This window comes from Rhinopithecus bieti, unplaced genomic scaffold (assembly GCF_001698545.2).
Source record: "Rhinopithecus bieti isolate Rb0 unplaced genomic scaffold, ASM169854v2 scaffold_8674, whole genome shotgun sequence".
Taxonomy (NCBI): domain Eukaryota; kingdom Metazoa; phylum Chordata; class Mammalia; order Primates; family Cercopithecidae; genus Rhinopithecus; species Rhinopithecus bieti.
The window spans coordinates 431,886-450,532 of NW_016805883.1; the positions used below are offsets into that span (position 1 = coordinate 431,886).

An 18,647-nucleotide genomic window follows, 5' to 3' on the forward strand; every position below is an offset into this window, starting at 1 on the left:
TTAAAGACTAAACCATACAAAGCACGAGGGAAAGATGATAAACATGACATCCAAAATTTCTCATACTAGAAACTACACTATAAAAAGATTAAGAGAGGCCGGGTATGGTGGCTCACACCTGCAATCCCAGCACTTTGGGAGGCCGAGGCAGGTGGATCGCTTGAGTTCAGGAGTTCAAGACCAGCCTGGAAAACATGGCAAAACCCCGTCTCTATTTAAAAAAATACAAAAATCAGCAGAGTATGGTGGCACGCGCCTGCAATCCCAGCTACTTCGAAGGCTGAGGCACAAGAATTGCTTGAACCCAGGATGTAAAGGTTGCAGTGAGCTGAGATCACACCACTGCACTCCAGCCTGGGTAACAGAGCAAAACTCCATTCAAAAAACAAAAAAAGAAAGTCAGATAGGAAGAATATATTTGCAAGCCTATAAAAGATATATTCTATCCACTAAAAATATTAGTGGATAGAATAATATAGAAATTCCCTACAAATCAGTAAGACAAACCAACAGAAAAGACAGGCTAAGAATATGTATAAGCAATTCACAATTCACAAGATATGTACAAACTGCTCAAAACTTATATGCTTATGTTCAAGGTCACTAGTAATCAGGGTAGGCGAATTAGTGAGATACCATTTCACACCTACGAAAGGTGCTAAAATTTAAAAATCTGCGAGTTATTTTCAAAGAAAGAAGAAAATGGAAATTGTGCAACAGTAGTTGTTTATTCGAGTAACAGGAGGTAGCAGGGCTGTAGGGAAATACTTGGATTTTAGCTGCTCAGTCCAAGTTGTCCAGGAGGCAGCAGCAGCAGAGAGCAGCCCAGCAAGCAGCCAGGACTGCCTGACACCCGCTGTCCATCTTCCTTTCCCGTTCTACCACGTACACTGTTGAAGGGGATGCAGGGCAGGCAGGGGAGAGAGAGACCCAGTCAGAGGGGACTTGGAGTGGCAGCATCCTGGTAGAACTTATCACACTCTGCAGCGATTGGTTCTGTCTAGATTGTTAGCTCCACGAGGGCAGGGCAGGGGCCAAACTGATCTGATTCACTGCCCTTTCCCTGCTTTAGTGTCTGGCACACATCAGGTACTCAGCAGCTATCAGACCACTTTCCTGCCACCTCTCCTTCTCCAAGCTGACCAGGAAACCCAACCCAGTACTTTATTTATTGCTTGTCCAAAGTGATCCAATTCTCAATGCAACCCTTGCCCTGAACCCGACTCCTGCAGCCTGATATGGCAGGCACTGGAGGAAATCTTTACACATGATTTCATTTAATCCTCCCAACAGCGCTGTATTACTATCATCATTTTATAACTCTCATATACTGTTAGTAGGAGTGCGAATGGACAGAATCTCTTTGAAGGATAATTTTAGGGGGAAGCAGAGAGACAACAACTGCAACCCAGAAAATTTGTATCTGGAATTTATCCTGCAGAAATAATTGTCCCAGTGTTCAGAGATCTATGTAAAGTATGGTTGTTGCTGTATCAAAATAACCCCAAACTAGCTTTAATGTCTATCAACTGGAGTCCAGTTGGGTAAATTAAAGCACACCACATAATAGAATACTACACAGCCACTAAAAGAACCAGGTGGTTCTTCCACGTGGCCAATAATTTAAGGGATGAAAGCAAGGTCTAGAGCAGTGCATCTATTTTATTTGTACAATAAGAAGGATGTACATACAAACACACACACGTTTCTGAAAGTATACAAGAACTTAAAAAGTTCAGGGTGCGGAGAGAGGTGGAGATTTTCACTTTGCTTTTACATTTTTCTCAAATCCAGGCTTGTCTGATTCCAAAGCCACACTCAAAGCTGCTCCTGGGGGTCCTCATGGCAGGAGGGTGGGGCCTGGCTAGTTTTAGAATGCCTTGGATCTCTTCAAACGTCTATTTCAACTGCTATAAGATAGTTCCAGGGGCTTTAGGGGCAGTGGGCACTGACCAATCTGGGCTCCTAGCCCCAGTGGCCCCATCCTCAGTCCTGGGCTGCCTCCCTAAGTCACTGTTACCCAGACACTTCACATGGTCCAACTCCCCACAACCATGCTCCTCTTATAGCCTGATCTGGCACCTCCTAACCCATAGTTCCACCTATCAAATATGCCTTAAATCCAATTCTGTTTCCTCTCAGGCCCTGTGGCCTCTGTGAGCTCTAGGCTAGCACTAGGACTTCTGCTGGGCAAACGTGGCAAGTAGGGGATGCTATCAAATTACAACTCCCCCTCCAAGGAGCTCAAACCAGAGAGGACCCCTACACTGCTGCAATTCCTGGGGCTGAGCCCCTATTAACCCTCTCCCCCCGGCCCATGCCAGGTCCCAAACAGCTCATTAAGGCTCATTTTGCAACCCCTGGCTCTCCATACCAGGTGGCAGTACTTCAGAATTTACCAAATCAACCCCAGCCTCTTCTCTTGGGGTTCCAGAAGGTAGTCAGGAGCCCACCTGAGCCAGGTTCTGGAGGAAGAGGGCATCAAGGGAGCAGGCACCATCGGTCTCTGCCTATGCACAGCCTTGAGGATTCCATGATGCTCCAGGGGCCACCTCCAGGTCCCTAACCAGCCCCCTGGCTCCCCTCACCCCAGTGAGTATGAACATCCATCATACTCCGCTTTCTCCTCTCACTTCCTCAGCAGAGCCCCTCCATTCTTGACTCCCACACTGCTGCTCTCCACCTCTGCCAGTCAGTGACCTCAGCAGCACCAGGACCCTTGTCAGGAAATTCAGTGTCTACTCAGCTGACCTTTGGTAGTGCCCACCCCACCCCTTGACCTTCTCTCAGCATCAGCAATACTGTCACTGGGCTCATCCTTTCCTGTGTCCTGGAAATATCCTTTTTTTTTTTTTTGAGATGGAGTTTCACTCTTGTTGCCCAGGCTGGAGTACAGTGGTGCAATCTCGGCTCACTGCAACCTCCGCCTCCTAGGTTCAAGCAATTCTCCTGTCTCAGCCTCCCGAGTCGCTGGGATTACTGGTGCATACCACCACACCCAGCTAATTTTTGTATTTTTAGTAGAGACAGGGTTTCATCTTATTGGTCAGGTTGGTCTCGAACTTCTGACCTCAGGTGATCCGCCCACCTCGGCCTCCCAAAGTGCTGGGATTACAGATGTGAGCCACTGCACCCGGCCTGCCTCCACATTTTTATTCTGTCTACTCTTCCTCTGGGGCCTCCAATACCCCCCTCAGTTGCTGGGATATGGGACAAAGCCTCTTAGCCAAGGCAGCTGCCTATTCCTCCCAGATTCAGGCTTTATCATTCTTTTCCTCCTCCTCCTCCTCAGACTGACATCTGTAGAACTCTGCACATTTACAGGTTTGTTCAAAATCAATGCAAAGGTAGCATTCACATGTCAGTCTACTGTGTCCTCCTGCAGCACACTCCCACTGTCCTACACTTAACGACCCATCATGTCCTTTGCTCAAAAACAGCCAAGCCTCCTACTGCCTCAGCACTCTCCCTCTGGCCACCTAGACTGTTCACAGTGATTCCATGGATCCCATGGGTCCGAATCTGGCCATGTCCAGCAACCCCAACACTGAGCTCTACCCCCAGGGCCTCAGATACCTCAGAGCCAAATCTGTGCCTAGCACAGACCAGCCCCATGCCTGTGTAGGACACACACAAAAAGACAACCCTAGCTGTGTTCTCAGAAAACCTCTATCCCTATCTCTCCAAGTCCGTCTCCTTACCAAAGCTGTGCCCCAGCTGTTCTAAGCATTTCTTCCCAGGAATCTGAGGTTCAGCCAGAAGTTAGTCAGGTGAGGGGGTTGTGGGTGAGAGAGGTACTAGGTTTTCATCAGATTCTGGTGATGGGAGGTTCAGAGAGAAGCAGAGAACCTGGGAGCTCTAGGTGGTTCCTCCAAGAGGCCTTCCTGACCTACCCCATTAAGGGTCTTTCTGATTCTGAATTCCTGCCAGCACACTGTAACTGCAATCATTCAAAAACAGCCTTAGAAATATCAAGCAGTCCTTAAGAAGAATATAGCGCTGAGGCAGAGATGGGCTCAAGTTGAGTATTTAGATGAAAAAGGTAGACTACAGGCCAGGACATATACAGTGTCCAGAAGAACAGAGTTTGGGAGGTAAGAATAGGAGACTTTTATTCTGTATGCCCGTGATGTTTCCCTTTTTACTTCTGTTATTAGAATAGAACAAAGAAAACAGGACTGTCTCAGAAGTGGCTGGCTTATTGTCAGTGTTTCCATATTCCCTAACTAGACTCTAAGTCCCTAAAGTGCAGGGTATAGGCTTTCTCCACATGCTGCCCCTAAGGGCCTGAGACACAGGGAGGGAAGGCTGGCTGGGAACTATAAGCAGCACCAACATCCTTCTAGGCAGGGGCAGCAGGCTACAGGGGGCAGTCCCTGCCTCACTCACAAGAGCCACATGGCCCACAGTCTAGGTCCTCACCACGTCATGAGTTCAATGTCTACCATTACAGTGGGACTGATCTCAGTATCTTTAGTTATGCAGTAGTTTGAGTTGGCTCATTTGTGAATCTAGAGAATTGCTAGTAAGAAATTAACACAGAGAATAATCACATGCCCATTAAGACAAGAGTTCCACAACCAGCCATCTCTACTCCCTAAATGGCCTGGCAAATACAGATGGACACTGGCTCAAGGAAGCCCATTATCACCCAAGTGTGTCCTTAGCAGGTATGGGGAAAACTAGTCCTGTGCCAAGGCATTTCAGAAATATACTTTCCTAGGAAGTTACACATATGTAATTCTAATAATTCTAAATGTTGTATAAGAATTGGATGAAACAAAAGCAGAGTACGAAAACTGGAAAACATGGGGGATAATACCATGCTTGCACAAAGCTGCCATGAGGGGAAGACAAGTGGCTTCAACAGCCTTAGTCATCAGCAGGCTCATGGTTTCAAGTCTTAAGAGCCAGGTCTGGGAACAAGGCCAAAAGACCAGCTCAACTAGGGTCAGGAAAGAGACAGGTCAAAGTCATTAAGAGCCCACACCACTAGAGCAAGCTGGCTGTAGTAAGGCGCACTGCCTAGCCCAGTGCCCACCAACAAGCGACAAGGATTCCCCCACAAATAAGGAAGTGGCCGGCTGAAATGTGGTCAGTGAAAGGGGATATATCAAACTAGAATTATAAAATGTTGTGAAAGCCTATCAAATATCAAAATGAAGTCTGATATTATGAGTGTCCAGCGGTAGTTATGCTGGAGTCTAAAATTAGATGATGAGTAAATCTGACTTTTGCTCAGCAGTGAACGGTGATTCATCAGAAACTGATCTTCAAAGACATCTTGCTCCTTGTGCTTTAAACCCTTACCCAAATGAATTGAAAGTAGGGACTTGAACAGATATTTGTACACCTATGTTCGCAGCAGTATTATTTAGAAACATAGTCAAAAGGTGGAAGCAACCCAAGTGTCAATGGATAAACGAAATGTGGTATAAATATACAATGAATATTATTCAGCCTAAAAAAGGAAGGAAATCCTGACACACGCTACAGCATGGATGAATCTTGAGGACACTGTGCTAAGTGAAATAAGCCAGTCCAGAAGGACAAATACTGTATGATTCCACTTATATGAGGTACTCAGTATAGTCAAATTCATAGATAAATAAAGTAGAATGGTGGTTACCAGAGGCTTGAGGTAGGAAAAAATGGTGAGTTGTTGTTCAATAGGGACACAGTTTCAGTTTGGGAAGATGAAAAGAGTTTTAGAGATGAGTGCTGGTGAAGGTTGCACAACAATGTGAATGTAATGCCAATGAACTGTACATTAAAAAATGGTTAAAATGGCAAATTTTATGTTATGAGAATTTTATCATACACATAAAAACCTGCATTTTTTTTTCTTTTTTTAAGAGACAGGGTCTTGCTATGTCACCCAGACTGGAGTGCAGTGGTGCGATCATAGCTCATGGTAACCTTGAACTCCTAGACTGAAGTGATCCTTCTGCTTCGGCCTCCTAAATAGCTAAGAAACTTGCATTATTTAATTCTCTGTTTATACATGAGAATTCCAGGACACTTCAGCATTTGGGGAAAAAGACAACAGAGCTGAGCTTCGCAGCAGGCAAAACTCTGTACGTTGGTGGCTCAGGACGTTCTGTTCCAGCAGCAGCTTGAGTTCTCTTTGGTTTGGTGGCATGAATCAATCCTGCAGGCCCCCGGGGCCAGCCTGGACTCCAGCCAGCCAGAGACACCTCATGGTCACAAAACAGTAAGTCCACTCTGCCTGCCTGTGTGCCAGCCTACCCTCCTGCTTGAAGACTCTTCTAGACTGCTCCAACTATATCTCACATCCAGCAAATGTGCTGAAGGAGAAAGAAGCTGCTGTTGCTGACGCTTAGCTCAGTCTCCTTCCCACCTCACATGCTCACTCTGCATTTTCCTGACATAGCCAACCCTGCAGAGGAGTCTAGAAATAAAAGACATCATCCCTGACTCAGGCAGCTCACAGACCACTTGAAAAGAAGAGACAAAGACTCATCTCAGGAAGCTCACAGCCACATGTCAAACTGGGCAGGACCAATAATAAACACAATTGGAACAAAATCAGGACAGATCCTTTCAATGAGTTAAGGTGAGAGGAATGTTAATCTTATTACCACCCTCTCCTCATTTCTCTCTTCTTGCACTGCTACAAGAAAATTAAGTAAATGATGGCTAGTGAGTGGCTCACCAAGAAATGGGCATCATCTTAGATGGGCCCTGGCTGCCACAGCCAGCCCTAATAGCCCTGGCTTCTGACTAATAGGGCCATCATGGCCTGACAGTCCCTTGCCCCCAGGATGGAACCATGGGTTAGGGTGATTAATGCATGAACTATTATTTCATACCCTGCTGAGCAGCAAGAATGATGCTTGAAACCAGGGAAGCATAGAAACAAAGCAAGGAGAGAAAAGGTAAGAGTGAAACAGAAATAGAAAACAACTCAGAAACCAAAAACCCTCAGTGTCAGTGGCCCTTGAATATAAGACAACTACTGCCATGATTTTAGAAGGCTAAATAGAAATCAGGGAAATGATTTCCTCCTGGTTTTCAGGCACTGGATTTCAGAAAAAAAATAGAGAGGTTACTTTGAGTGGAGCTGGCTCTTTGGAACTTGCCCAAATGGGCAGAGATCACCAAGGAGGTAGCTGCTGGGTTTTTCCAATTAGTGCCCAGGCACAGGCAGGCACAGACTACTCTGTTATCATCAATGTTAGCCTGATTCACATTGAGTGCTGGCCCATGAGTTTCATTCAAATAGTACTTGCTGCATTTTCTAAGAAGGTAAACACTGCCATATCATTTTTACTGAACATAAAACGTGTTTTATCTTAGGTATACAGACCATAACTGGCTTCTAAAGGTAGCAGATTCCTGTGTTACTGATTAACAGCTCCAGCAGATATATTTATGCAAAGCACCCCAGCTTGTTTTCTTTTTCTACTGTCAGGCTTAATTTTATGACAGTAAAAATAGTAGTGTTTTCTCCTGAATGCACCTCAGTTTAGAGCCTGGTACACAGTGAGTTCCAAGGTCAGAGATGGGACAGGATGGCAATTCTCAATGAATGTGGTAAGAAGGTGATTCAGGGGCAACCCTCACTTGTAAGGACTGTCCCCTACCCCTCCCCTCTACTACCTGCAGCACACTGCCTACTATTTCAGAGAAACAAAGGCCATTCCTTGTAGATTTGCAAAGAACTGTGCGGGGTACCTGGGCTATGCCAAATTATCCACAGCAATTCCTGCTGTTTTGTAACACTGTTTTCTAACACAAGCTGACATCAACCCAGAATCAAGGGCAAATGGTCCTGAAAATCCCCACTTTACCCACTGAGATGTGATTATTTGGCAAATGTTGAGGCCAGAGACTTCACCAGCGGAGAAAAGGAGACAGAAGTGGTGCCCTGGCTTGTACAACTGTGACTAGGACTCTGGCCCCAGAAGACAGGGCCAGAGTTTAGGGAAACAACTCCCTTCCATGCTGAACTCTATCAGGGCTGGCCAGCTTGTCACTGAAGCCAGTTTAAAAAGTCTCCACAATCATGACCAGCCTCTTGCCATGAAACCCCTAAGGTGGAAAACTAAGTAAGGTTGGCCTTGTAGATGGAGCAGGTATGTAGGGACCCTCCAAAAATATGCCAGGAAGGCCAGAAGGCATCTGATTTCTCCCCATCTGGTAGAGTTCAGCTGCCAAAGCGGTGGTTTTATTTACAGCACTACCAATTTGGAGAACTAAGAGATAGAGCAGAAGGACTCTCAGCAAACTCCAAAAGCCCAGTATACAGCATACTTGACCTAGGGTACACTCCTGGATAGTGTGTTTGCAATGCTGCTGTCATCATCTGTCCATATCACAGCACAAGCAGACCAAATCCCTTGGGCCTGGCAGCCCACCAAGGAACACAGGGCAAAAGCAAAGAGAGGCAGTGCTAGAGTTGGGACACCCTAGGGTCCAACCTCAGTGCCACCTTGAGGGTGTGACAGCCGCTTCCAGCTTTAGTTTCCTTGCCTGCAAAATAGGGATGAGATTAGCACCTATTCCTTTACTGGGTTCTTCAAGAACTTGATGAGTTAATCCACACAGGCCAGTGCCTAATATACAGCGGGTATTCTGTATACGCTAGCTGCTACTATTGCTCCCAAAACAGAGATCTGAAGGATGGAAGGCAGGGCTTCCCAATCGCTAAGAAACCTGGAAGCAACATGGGCTATTACATAGAACTGACACACCCTACAGATAGTTGCATTTTACACAATGAATTGGAGTCTTTTTGAAAAATGGACAAGAGACATGGAAATGGGAAAAAAAGAGGTGTCTGTTGATCTAAGGTACTGCCTTAGTGCAACTCCTTCTGGATGCTAGGTTCTAAAGTGATAATCCAGGAGGGCCAGGGGCACTGCCTCCTAATGATATTCACAACCACAGCCATCCTTATTACACCGACCATATCAGCTAGCTGGAGCGGGTTATCACCAAGAACCCTTCTACCAACTCCCACTGTCAACACTCTTCTCCCATGATTGAACAGGGAAATGGAAATGGTCCTATTTAGCAATTCCTTTTGACCTCCAAGATAAACCCTGGGGACCCTCAGCTCCTAATTTTATCTGGATAAAAATGTTGAGGACTGCAATACCACTTATCACTCTATGTTCACAGCTTACCACAGGGCACTCAGTAGGCCTGGCACACAGGAGACACTAAATGAATGAGTGAATGGACAAATAACCTGCCCTGCACTCCTTACCTCAGGTGGAAAAGTCTGTCTTATAAAGAAACTGCAGATATGGGCTTAGCTGGCTACACTATGAAGCAACTGCAAAGCACTGATAAGGAAAAATATGAGACCCAATCGCTCTCAAGTTCTTAAGAAAGTGAGTCACTCCACTTCTGTCAGGTCAACCCTTCACAAGAGATCTTGGCATACTCTGAATTTTCTAGAAAGGGGCTGAGGGCAGTCCTTGATATCAGGGCCGTCACTTTATTCCAAAGGGAATAATCTGCCTGAGAAAAGATCTTGGAAGAGAATCAAGCAAGCAAAGGGAGCTTAGGGTCCTGAGTCCAGCTAGGCCAGGAAGAGTGCACCCAGTAGCCACAGGATACACCTTTTTCACAGAGGCTTCAAATCTGCAGCCCTAGGACATCTTGCCCACAGCCCTGGGGAGTTCATGGTTACCCACTAGCTGCCTGAGGGTACTTGGAAAGGGCTTTTTTTGGAGGCTCAGGAGGAGGAGAGAGGAATATTGATCCTTCATAAACAAACTACTCATGATATACATTCTCCCCAAAAGCAAAAATTCATTTTTACCCATTAAGAACAACTCACAATATAATCTTGCACTCTCTCTCTCTCTCTAAAATTCTCCAGGCTGAAAATGTATCCCAGGCTAGCAAATGGACTCATTTCAAAGGTAAATGGAAAAGCTCAGAGGAAACCAAGGCACTACTTAAAAAAGAAAGAAAAAAGCCTAATGGAGATTTTTTTTTTTCCTAAGGAAAATGCAACTGAAAATCATCAAAATGTTTTCTAAGCTGTTCCCAAGTTATAGTCTTTAAGCAAGTGTGTTCCTGGGGAAAGGGCCTGATGACTAGAACCTCAAGAGAAAGCTCAGGTACAACCCCCAGAACAAGAATGCATGTGCTCTTTGTGTGTGTGTGTGTGTGTGTGTGCGTTGTGGGGGGAGAGGGCTCTACTCCCTCCCCTTGCTTCAGAAAGCCCTGAGTCTAGAAGCCTGAGGATGGGTCAGGGCAACCTTAGGAGTATGCTACCTTTTCCAATCAGGATCCCAGCCTGGCTGTACAAGGCACCCTTGATCAAATGAGGAAAAGGCCACTAAGCCCAGCAGGGAGAGAAAAGGAAGGGAGCAGTGTTAGCCTCTCGAGACCAAAAGCATTGCAGCCCTGACAGTATAAAAGCAGCAACCTTCCTGGTACAAGCTGATAAGATTTTCGACAGGAGTTGATAGGAAAGTAAATATTTCCTGGAGAAGGAACCCACTCCCTCAGAGAGCCAGGGTAAGCCTGGAACAGCAGAAGACCAGGGCAGGCTACTCAAACACTGCAATGATCTGCTCAATGGGTCTGTCTCCATGGACCCCATCCCCTGCCAAACTGCCAGTTCAGCTCACAGGGGAGGAGCTGGGTCCTCTTCAAATCTGTATCCCCAAAGGTCTAACTCTTACAGATACAGGTTCACTGGATTCAGAGATTATGCGTAACATACCTGGCTTAATCAATTTAAGTAAAATGTAAGTCCCTTAACCTCTCTGTGGGTAAAAAAACTCAGCATGACGTCAACCGTGTGATACTAATATCTGAAATGGAGACCTCAGTGAAAGCTGATAATCACTCCTTAAGACTTGCATATTCTTAGAGACCGAGATACAGCCGAGGATATACAGACTATATAAAGTTACACAAACTTTTTTTTTTTTTGAGACAGGGTCTCATTTTGTCATCCAAGCTGGAGTGCAGTGGAGTGATCTCAGCTCACTGCAGCCTTGACCTCCTGGGCTCAAGCGATTCTCTGGCCTCAGCCTCCCAAATAGCTGGGACTACAGGCATGTGCCCCTATGCCCAGATAATTTTTTGTATTTTTTGTAGGGACAGGGTTTTGCTACGTGGCCTAGGCTCATGTGATCCATCCACCTTGACCTCCCAAAGTGTTGGGATTACAAGTGTGAGCCATTGTGCCCCACCTATACAGACTTTTTAAAGTTAAAAACACACACACAGAAAACACCACACTCAACAACACTATTTTTTTCATTTCCCACCCTACACCAACATACTAACAACACTTTTACGTAGCATTATATTAGCTGCAAATACATCCTCTGGACAGAGACTAACACACCAGATGAATTTCAAAAGGGGCTATATCACAACATTTATACCAAAATGTTAACTGCTATCTCTGGGTATCAGTTATGCATTAATAATGCAAAGTAAATAATGTGCAAATAAATTATGCACATTATTTACTTTGTCAAAGGAAAAGCATTTCTGTAATTTAAAAAGTGATTTTCTAAAAAGTGGCCAGGTTTCTCTGTGTGAGAGCCAGGGTATAACCCAGGAACAGGAACTCTGGCCTATTATCAAGGCTGAACTAAGTAGGGGTTTGGAAGAAACCAGCTCTTCTGGACCACTGATTGCTCTGGACTTGGTCCTCACACTTGTGTTACTGTCTGCTGTGCTGAGTTCCCACCCAGTGATAAAGACACCAATCCTTGCTATCTTCATTTTCAGCATTTTAATTACAATATTCTATGTCATGTCCTGATTTTTGGAGCATCTCAACTCTGTGGCTCTGAGGAGCCACACTATAAGCAGAATATAATTGATTTTTTAAAAGGCACCAAATTCTACTAGTATAGACAGTTCTCCTGAGAGTAACTTCCATGAAAATCTATAGGAATCTTTAGAGAATGAAGAAGCTGTCAGTTTTCAAGACATTCCTTCTCAAGTTTCCCCTGTGGCTAACCACACCGTCCACTGGGAAGATTGCACTAGGTGCCTATGGGCACTGTGCCACACAGGCAGCTGGTGTGGTAAGAGACATGCCACCCTATGCACAGGCCCTGGAGCCTGGGCCCTTTGTGTACAGCTAATGACTCATTACTATTGGGAAGAGTATATCCTAGGGAAAGATCCTTGTCACCCTAGATGTTCCCCACACCAATGACCTGCAGCACTGGACTTGCTCTGCAGAGTGCAGCTGACACAGGGAGGTCTGGACAATGCCTGGTTAGCTCCAATCCTTCTAAGACTGCCCTACTCTATCCCACCTGTACCTTCCAATTTCCCTTAGCAGCGTTTCACCCAAAGTAGTCTTCTTTTCCTTGCTCACCAAACAAATGTCCTCATGGTTTATAACAATCTAACTGAAGAAAGCTATGCAAGAGGTAATGGGAATATGTGTGTCATGTTTTTAAGACTGGGTAAAAGTAGTATCAAAGCAGAAAACCCAGGCTGCACCTGGGTGAAAGGGGGCTAAGAACAATGAAGCAAGGCCATCTGGTCTGGAAGCAACAGACTTCAAAATACCTTGTTTCCCCAGGCCAGCCAGGTCTAGCTAACCTAGCCTGCTCTCAGCCCTCAAGCACAGAGCACATCCCATCAGCCAGCTGAATAAATTGGATCTGCAAAGAGCAGTTTTCTTTCTGCACTCCATTACCTCTGAGTGCTAGGCAAACCAAGGCTTTTAAAAAGGCAAAATAGAAATGTTCTACATAAAGTACTTGACCAAAACAGATTGTCTCTATCCCCAACAAGATGGAAAAATTCAAGGGCATCTTTAGGAGTCTACAGTCCCCTAGGGTCATGACCACACTGTCATCGCATGACACACAGATCCACGAGACCTGGTGCTGGTGCAGTCATTAGGGAGACCATCACTGAAGTGCTGGGCCTGACTGAGCAGATCTGTCAAGTTAAGGCCCTAAGTCAGAAGGAATAAGAGCCTAAGATGGTGCAAAGTCCCCAGTACACTCACTAAAAACTATTCTCATCTGCTTTTGTGAACAGAGTTGCAACTGAATACAGAGAAAACCCATCTTACCCACAGACTCCTCCTCCTTTACCACTGCTAACAATGTGTGCTATAGTTAAGTTTGAAGTATTTTAAGGATATTCCCTGACAGAATACAAAACAGTACAATACAGTCATGTATCTCTCAATGATGGAGACATGTTCTGAGAAATGCATTGTTAGGCAATTTTGTCATTAGGTGAACATCATAGTGTACTTACACAAACCTAGGTGGTATACCCTACTGTACACCTAGGATATATAGTATCACCTATTGCTCCTAGGCTACAAATGTGTACAGCATGTTGCCATATTGAATACTGTAGGCAATTTTAAACAATGGTAAGCATCTATGTGTCTAAACATAGAAAAGGTGCAGTAAAAATGTCGTATAAAAGATAAAAACTGGTATACATATATAGAACACTTACCATGAATGGAGCCTACAGGCCTGGAAGTTGCTCTAGATGAGTCAGTGAGTGAGTGAATGTGAAAGCCTAGGACATTACTATATCCTACTGCAGACTTCATATATACTGAACACTTATACTATATGCCATACACTTAGGCAATACTAAATTTATAAAACAGATTTCTTTCTTCAATAACTAACCTTAGCTTACTGTAACTTTGAAAAAATTTTAAACTTTTTGACTCTTTACCAACACTTTGCTTAAAACATAAATACATTATACAGCTATACAAAACTGTTTTTTCTTTATACCCTTATTCTATAAGCTTTTCTATTTTAAAATTTATTTTTTCCTTTTAAACTTTTTTGTTAAAAACTAAGACACAGGCCGGGCGCGGTGGCTCAAGCCTGCAATCCCAGCACTTTGGGAGGCCGAGGTGGGCGGATCACGAGGTCAGGAGATCTAGACCATCCTGGCTAACACAGTGAAACCCCGTCTCTACTAAAAAATACAAAAAACTAGCCGGGCGAGGTGGCGGGCGCCTGTAGTCCCAGCTACTCCGGAGGCTAAGGCAGGAGAATGGCGTAAACCCAGGAGGCGGAGCTTGCCGTGAGCTGAGATCCGGCCACTGCACTCCAGGCCAGGCGACACAGCGAGATTCCGTCTCAAAACAAAAAAAAACAAAAAAAAACTAAGACACAAACCCACACATTAGCCTATGTCCACAGAAGGTCAGGATCATTAACATTACTGTTTTCCACTTCCACATCTTGTCCCACTGGAGGTCTTCAGGGGTAATAACATACATGGAGCTCACATCTCTATGATAACAATGACTTCTTCTGGAATGTTTTCTGAAGGACCTGCCTGAGGCTGTTTTATGGTTAACTTAAAAAAAAATAAATAGGAGTTCTCTCTCTCTCTCTCATATATATTTATATATGTGTATGCTTTTCTTTTGTTTTTGAGGCACAGTCTCACTCTGTTGTCCAGGCTGGAGTGCAGTAGCACGATCATGGCTCACTGCAGCCTTGCCCTCCCTGGGCTCAAGTGATTCTCTCACCTCAGCCTCTCTAGTAGCTGGGATTACAGGTGTGTACCACCATGCCTGGCTGTTTTTCTATTTTTTTGTAGAGATGGAGTTTCGCCATATTGCCCAGGCTGGTCTCAAACTCCTGGGCTCAAGCAATCCACCCACCTTTGCCTCCCAAGGTGCTGGGATTACAGGTGTGAGCCACTGTGCCTAGCCTTAGTTTACATATTTACTATACTTTTAATTGTTATTTTAGAGTGTACTCCTGACCGGGCATGGTGGCTCATACAAAAATTAGCTGAGTGTGGTGGCATGCACCTGTAGTCCTAGTTACTTGGGAGGCTGAGGCGGGAGGATCACCTGAGCCCAGGGAAGTCAGGGCTGCAGTGAGCTGTGATCATGCTGCTGCACATCAAACCACATAAGCCAGTAACACAGTCATTTATTATCAAGTATTATGTACTGTACATAATCGTATGTGCCATGCTTTTATACAGCTGGCAGCACAGTAGGTTCGTTTACACCAGCATCACCACAAACATGTGAGTAACACATCACTTTGTGACGATATGATGGCCAAAACATCACTAGGGATAGAAATTTTCCAGCTCCATTATAATCTTATGGGACCACCATCATTTATGTGGTCTGTTCTTGACCAAGACATCCTTATGTGGTGGCGCATGACTGCAGTTAAGAATACAAATTTGAAACTAGACAGACCTGGGTTCAATTCATAGCTCAGCTAGTTACTATTTAAACAGGGCTTAGTTATGTCATCCGTCTGAATCTCAGTCTCCTCATCTCTAAAATGGGATACCACTAGGACTGCTATATGGATTCAATATGATAATGTATACAAAGCATCTGAATAAAATCTAATTAGAAATGGTAATATTTATTTAGTGACTGGCACTAAATTACTGAAGGGATTTATTTTTGCGTGTGTGAGTGTGTGGCAGGGTATCACTCTCTCACACAGACTGGAGTGCAGTGGTGACATCTTGGCTCATTGTAACCTCCGCCTCCCAGGTCCAAGCGATTCTCCTGCCTCAGCCTTCCCAGTAGCTGGGATTACAGGTGTGCGCCACCATGCCTGGCTAATTTTTGTATTTTTGGTAGAGACAGGGTTTCACTATGTTGGCCAGGCTGGTCTTGAATTCCTGCCCTCAAGTGATCCACCTACCTTGGCCTCCCAAAGTGCTGGGATTACAGGCATGAGCCATTGCACCTGGCCACTGAAGGGATTTAACAGGTATTTGTTGTACGAGGTTCCAGGGGAAAAGGGAAGAGTAGGTTATAAAACAATTTTTACTCATGCATGGGAGGCCACATGATACATGGAAGTATGTCAGGCTCTGGGTCAGAGATCTGTGGGATCATAGACAAGATGTTATTACAGATTCTCTAAGACCCTGGTTCCACAGCTATAAAATTTAAGATACCACTACCCTGAAGAGCTGTCATAAAACTTGGATGCTGTCAGCCCAGTATCAGGGATTTCAGCAGGTGCTCAGAAAATGGTGGTAGTTGCTGAGGAGCATAGCCTCTGGAATCAGATTGCTAGATTTGAATCTCAGCTCCATCACTTCTTAGCTCTGTGACCATGGCAAGTTAGCCTTTCCACGCTTCAGTTTCTTCATCTATATGATGGAGACAAAAAGACCTACCTTGCAGGGTTGTTCTTAGGACTAGATGAGCTAATATACAAAAGTGCTTGACACATAGTAACTACTAGACAAATACTGGTTCTATTATTTGGCTAGTAATTATTATTTAATAATTAATACTTAAAAACTTAAACCACTGGCCCCAAACTCTTCTGGTTCTGATGGTTTTCATCTAGAAATTGTTACCAAACATCCAGATTCTTTAGCTCCAGACTGCAGAGAGGCTCTCTCCAGTCAGGAGAGAGTTCTTTATAGTTCCAAATTCCCAAAATCTTCTCCCTCAGCAGGCCACCAGAAAAAAGTCATGTATTTTTCAGCTGCTCATGAAGCTTATTAGGAAGACTTTTTCCTTCATTGGGTTCAAAAGCAATGGCTCACTTAAAATTTTAATGAAAGCCAGGCACAGTGGCTCATGCCTGTAATCCTAGCACTTTGGGAGGCCAAGGCGGGCAGATGGTTTGAGCCCAGGAACTCAAGACCAGCCTGTGTAACACAGCAAGACCTTGTCTCTACAAAAAATAAAAAAATTAGCTGGGCATGGTGGTGCATACCTGTGGTCCCAGCTACTTAGGGGGCTGAGGCGGGATTATCTGAACCTTGGGAAGCAGAGGTTGGAGTGAGCCGAGATTGCACCACTGCACTTCAGGCTGGGCGAGAGAGCAAGACCCTACCTCAAAAAAATAAAAAATAAAAATAAAGAAAAATAAGTTTTCTTAAATTAAGACTCTATGGCAGTGGTTCTCAAAGGAGGGCTGATGTTGGCCCCTAGGGGACATTTGGTAATGTCTAGAGACATTTTCAGTTGTTATAACTGAGGTGATTGCTACTACTGTTATTTAGTGGGTAGAGGCTAGGGATGCTGCTGAGCATCCTACAATACACAGGACAGCCCCCACAACAAAAAATCATCTGGCCCAAGTGTCAATAGCATGAGGTTGAGACACTTTAACTTATAGAAAAGTTGCTTATGACAAAGTAAGTGGGTGGGGTGGGGGACTAAACTACACAATGGTATCTACATTACAGTGGTAGCCAGGTACAAATGACATGTGTGTATAAACAGGGACTGACTAGGAAATAAGACCATGAAAATGATTTGAGAAAGTAGGGTATGTGAATTATAATTTAAAAATTCTATGAGCATTATTACTATGTTTAAGGACCAGAAAAAGAGTGAAGGCCAGAACTCAGTGGAGGCAAGAATGTCCCAAAACTACATCTCTCCATTCTGATTATTCAGACACCTGTGACTGCCGGTATTATAACAGCGCTCCAACCCCCTGCTACATAATGAATATTCTGCTTAGGTCCCAACAAACAAGTAAGGTGAGAAAGGAAAACAAAAGTGCAAACAGCTGGGCACAGTGGCTCATGCCTATAATCCCAGCACTTTGGGAGGCTGAGGTGGGCAGATCACCTGAGGTCAGGAGACCAGCCTGGCCAACATGGTGAAACCCTGTCTCTACTAAAAATACAAAAATTACTGGGCGTGGTGGCTCACGCCTGTAATCCCAGCACTTTGGGAGGCCAAGGCGGGTGGATCACAAGGTCAGGAGTTCGAGACCAGTCTGGTCAATATGGTGAAACCCCGCCTTTACTACAAATACGAAAATTAGCTGGGCATGGTGGTAGGCACCTGTAGTCCCAGCTATTCGGGAGGCTGAGGCAGGAGAATCACTTGAACCCGGGAGGCGGAGGTTGCAGTAAGCCGAGATCACACCACTGCATTCTAGCCTGGGCGACAGAGCAAGACTTCAACTCAAAAAAAAAAAAAAAAAAAATTAGCCAGGTGTAGGGGTGGGCGCCTATAATCCCAGCCACTCAGAAGGTTCAGGCAGAATAATCGCTAGAACCCAGGAGGCGGAGGTTGCAGTGAGCTGAGATCGCGCCATTGCACTCCAGCCTGGGTGACAGAACAAGGTTCCGTCTCAAAAAAAAAAAAAGAAAGAAAGAAAGTACGAGCAGTCTTTTCTACAAAATCAAGCTCAGAGTTTAACCACTCAAAAAAGCTTATTCCAGTCCCCCTCTGTCCTCTCTCCTGCATATCTTTAAACTCTTCTTCATCTTGAATCACGTGACAAGTAGTTACTGGCAAATGGTTAAATTAGACAAGGTTTCTTATCATGGACCTTTCAGACAGTAGAGAAGACCATAATTCTTTTTCTTTTTCTTTTTCTTTTTTTTTGAGATGGAGTCTCGTTCTGTCACCCAGGCTGCAGTGCAGTGGCATGATCTCGGCTCACTGCAACCTCTGCCTCCTGGGTTCACATCATTCTCCTGCCTCAGCCTCCCAAGTAGCTGGGACTACAGGTGCCCACCACCACGCCTGGCTAATTTTTTGTATTTTTAGTAGAGACAGGGTTTCACCGTGTTAGCCAGGATGGTCTCGATCTCCTGATCTGGTGATCCACCCACCTCGGCCTCCCAGAGTACTGGGATTACAGGCATGAGCCACCACACCCGGCCATGAAGACCTTAAAATATTTATTTTAATTTTTATTATTTAATTTTAT

At 44.8% G+C, this 18,647-nt stretch overlaps 1 protein-coding gene across 14 annotated transcripts in view; it reads right to left on the reverse strand.

The window, feature by feature from the left end:
• CYSTM1 (cysteine rich transmembrane module containing 1) overlaps positions 1-18,647 on the reverse strand; it is a 75,122-nt gene that overhangs the window by 13,937 nt on the left and 42,538 nt on the right. The window contains exon 3 of one of the 14 annotated variants that reach the window (XM_017873911.1): positions 710-890. The exons of the other annotated variants lie outside the window; for them this stretch is intronic. Within the exon in view, the coding sequence (XP_017729400.1) occupies positions 784-890 (107 nt within the window). The 3' untranslated portion in view covers positions 710-783. Of the gene's footprint in view, positions 1-709; positions 891-18,647 lie in introns of those variants that run through there. 14 annotated transcript variants of the gene reach the window in all.